General features: G+C 38.1%; 1 protein-coding gene across 1 annotated transcript in view; it reads right to left on the reverse strand.

Annotated features, from left to right (window-relative positions):
- The window catches only part of HOXC11 (homeobox C11), a 4,165-nt gene extending 3,521 nt beyond the window's left edge, over window positions 1-644 (reverse strand). Inside the window, exon 1 of the mRNA XM_069760255.1 lies at window positions 1-644. This exon is cut by the window's left edge and continues 85 nt beyond it. Coding sequence (XP_069616356.1) covers window positions 1-615 — 615 coding nt within the window. The 5' untranslated portion in view covers window positions 616-644.
- Window positions 645-4,362: the final 3,718 nt, after the last annotated feature.

Raw genomic sequence — 4,362 nt, forward strand, 5'->3', positions numbered from 1 at the left:
GTCCTCCTGGTCAAGTCCTTGGTCCCCTCCGGCTGACAGGGCGCTGGATTGGGGGTCAGTGTCCAGCTTGGGGTCGCCCTTGGGCACACAGTCCTCTGTCTGGTTGTCAGTGGCACAATACGCATTGTCAAAGAAGCGATCGAAGCCCTGGGGCAGCACCGTGTTCTTGCTCATGCTGGTGTAGAATCCTGTGGACGGATGGCTGGAGTTGGGGTGGTGGTGGTGGTGGTGGTGGTGGTGGTGGCTGTAGACGCTTTCGTTTTTCATTAGCATTTCGGTCATGCTGGAGGAAGGAGGGAGGCACTCTCTGTGCATCAGATCCTCAGCTGCGGGGTAGCAGGAGGCATAATTGCTCCTAGGATGCCATTTACTGGAGGGGTCTAGGCTGTAGGAGACCTCCCTGACCGGCTGGGAGAGGTTGGTGGAGTAGGGGTAGGAGATCTGCCGTGAGGGGGCCTGGGGGAGGAAGGAGGACACAGTGGAGAATTCGGGGACATAGTAGGTGCAGCTGGGGAGGTACAGATTGGAGGTGCAGCCTGGTCGATCTCCAAATTCTGAGCTCCTCTCCTTGCGCGTTTGGGAGCAGAAGTTGCTCAGGTTGACCGAGTTAAACATCTTTCTCCCTTTCTGGCTCTATAGATAGATGTTTTGGAGGCGATCTGCAGAGGGGGAAAAATTTGGGAAGGCTGGATGACGCGCTGTCCGTCTTAGTCTCTCCCCGGGAGCACGTGATGCCCCAGTAGATATCGCCATATATCAGTCCCGGGCACTTAGATGCGTAGGAGGGTTCACTTAGGTAAGATCGCACCGACGTTCAACAACGATTGGTTTTCAAACACCGCAGAAACATTATGAAAATCAATTGCAGATTTGTATTCATCTTTTTTTTTTCTCTCTCTCTTTTAGGCAACTCCCCTTGTGAGCAGGAGAGGCAGTAGAAGGAGCATTTCAGGGGGCGGCTGGGAGGGAGAATGGGGAAGGAGTAAAAGGGGGGGGGGGGATTGGGTGGGGGGCTTTTGAAGTTTTCAATTTGGTCTCTGCTTTCTAGATTTTGCTCCCCTGTCACGGGGATTTGCACTCACTAGAAATAGGTCAAGTTTTTTTTTCCAACCTAATGCTTCAAACTTTGAGGGGGACACATAGTAAGGCTTTTCTGGATAGATCAAATGCAACTGCTGGGGGGCACACAGGTTTTGGGGTCAGCAAGTCTTGAAACATTTGTAAAATGCAGCTTAAGTGCAGAGACGCATACATCTGTAGACAATTGATGTTACCTCCGGGCTCAGTACGAGGAGACTTATCAGGCGTCTTCTAATAACTAATTGCTTTTCTTAAGGATATTGTTTTATGTCAGCTATAGAATAAATCAGCAGCACGTTGGAGGTAGAGACCTTCAAATAAGCCAGGCTTAACATGACAAAACGCGGACCTCAGAGTTCAGGGCTCACCTAGCATGGAGCCAGGCACATTACACAGGCTTGTAACATGCCATCACCGCAATGGGTGGCATGGAGGCACCACTGCCAGGCAGCACTGCAGCCCTGGCATGGCCGAAAGGGTGAACCCTTATTATAGGAGGTGCATTCCAGGGGATATATATAGTATGAAAGTGATATATATATATATATATATATATATATATATATATATATATATATATATATATATATACTGCATCTTAATGTTTTACTACTGAAAAATAGCTGTAAAGGAGCAAACAGAAGTTGATTTCCATAATACACAGCAGCTACTATCTATCAATCTATCTATCTATCTATCTATCTACTATCTATCTATCTATCTATCTATCTATCTATCTATCTATCTATCAATCAATCAATCAATCAATCTATCTATCTATTATCTATCTATTATCTATCTATCTATCTATCTATCTATCTATCTATCTATCTATCTATCTATCTATCTATTATCTATCTATCAATCATCTATCAATCTATCTATCTATCTATCTATCTATCTATCTATCTATCTATCTATCTATCTATCTATCTATCTATCTATCTATCTATCTATCTATCTATCCATCTATCTACCTGTCTATCTAGCTTTTGTCTTCCTACATATGTCTATATTCCCAAATTTTACATATGAATCTAAGCAATTCATTTCCCTCTTCTACATCACCTCATTACTCCCACCATTAGAAACGCAACTTATTAATGTTTACGAATTCATACATATATTTTCAGAGCTGAAGTTACATTTTTAATAACACAAGTAATGTATATTATTAAATATTGTTAATAAATTATATTGGTGCACGTGCCGCATTTTTACATATACATGAAACGAAAATATTGTAAATTTCGTTAATCTACAACGTAGGACTGATTTAGTTACTGGACATAGTATTTAATGGAAATGAAAATGAAAATATCTAAAAAAAATATAAGCATATTATTGAATAAAAAAAAAACAGTAAAAATAAATCAATAACTGGACGTGCAGATACATGCATATATATGCATATACATACATCTCGGATCTATATATATATATATATATATATATATATATATATATATATATATATATATATATATATATATATATATGTGTCTGTCGGTTCGCTATATATAAAATATACTCAGTGAATGATCTTTAAACTTCCATTCACATGTATCCAGTCTTGTAAATGTAATCTGTTCTTATTTGCACAATTACAGCAAATGACCCCAGTATAACAATCTCCATCGCTCATTCACTGAGATTTTGAATTTTAACATGAAGCAGAATGTAATAAAAGAAGAGCCATAAAGATGGAGCGGATACCAGAGAAACAGCCTATGTGCGCTTCTGGAATGAGTTCTGATGGTATTGTGTCATTTCTGGAAAGTGTACACTTAGTGGCCTCATGGATCAGCCGGGAATGATCAGTGCACCCTCCATATGGGGACATCCTAGAGACATCATCAGCTCAACTCTTGGGGTTTGCAATCTACCTGCCTTACCCTGGGAATGTCGCCTGCAGCGCACAAGTTTTAATTAAAGTGTCACTCGTGGTTTTACTTGGCATTTGATAGACCTGATACAAACTAATAACCTTAAGCTATTGTTTATGGGGGTCGTTATTTCATGCAGCCTCTCATCCATTACAGCATAGGCAGCCACAATATGGAGTATAATGTACAGAGAAGCTTAACACATCACACTGCATTTACATGGACGTTCATCGTGTGTATACATGTGTGTGCAAATGTGTGTATGTTAGTGTACATATACATTTGTATTAGTGTGAGTATAAATGGATGTGTGTATAAATGTGTGCGTATTAGTGTGTGCAAATCTGAGTATTACTGTCTGCATAAATGTGTGTATATTAATGTGTGTGTATTATTGTGTATAAATGTGTGTATATTAATGTGTGTGTATTATTGTGTATAAATGTGTGTATATTAATGTGTATATGTATAAATATGTGTGAGTATTAGTGTCCGTGTGTATAAATATGTGTGTATTAGTGTGTATAATTGTGTGTATATTAATGTGTGTGTATTATTGTGTATAAATGTGTGTATATTAATGTGTGTGTATTATTGTGTATAAATGTGTGTATATTAATGTGTGTATGTATAAATATGTGTGAGTATTAGTGTCCGTGTGTATAAATATGTGTGTAATAGTGTGTATAAATGTGTGTATATTAATGTGTGGGTATTATTGTTTATAAATATATGTATTAGAGTATGTATATATATGTATGAGTATTAGCGTGTATAAATGTAGTGTGTATTAGTGTATGTATAAATATGTATTAGTATTAGTGTGTGTGTGTATAAATCTGCATATTAGTGTGTATACATGTGTGTATTAGTGTGTGTATAAATGTGTGTGTTTTAGTGTATGTATAAATATGAATGAGTATTAGTGTGCATAGAAGTGTGTATTAGTGTGTGTTAATGTGTGTATGTATTAGGCTGCCGTCACACTAGCAGTATTTGGTCAGTATTTTACATCAGTATTTGTAAGCCAAAACCAGGAGTGGGTGATAAATACAGAAGTGGTGCATATGTTTCTATTATACTTTTCCTCTATTTGTTCCACTCCTGGTTCTGGCTTACAAATACTGATGTAAAATACTGACCAAATACTGATAGTGTGACCGTAGCCTTAGTGTGTACTGGTGTGTGTGTATAAATACGTGTGCGTGTTTATAACAATACATACAGTTATCTTCTTTTCTCTCTGACTGTAACCCTTTTCATCTACAGCTGTGGACATTATATATTAGACCATATATGTGCCATAGACAACCCACCTTAAAACTCAACATATCCATTTTAAAGAACTTGGATATTATAACCTATTTAGGGGACATGTGTAATAAATGTATTATGA

This window comes from Ranitomeya imitator, chromosome 3 (genome assembly GCF_032444005.1).
Source record: "Ranitomeya imitator isolate aRanImi1 chromosome 3, aRanImi1.pri, whole genome shotgun sequence".
Classification (NCBI taxonomy): Eukaryota; Metazoa; Chordata; class Amphibia; order Anura; family Dendrobatidae; genus Ranitomeya; species Ranitomeya imitator.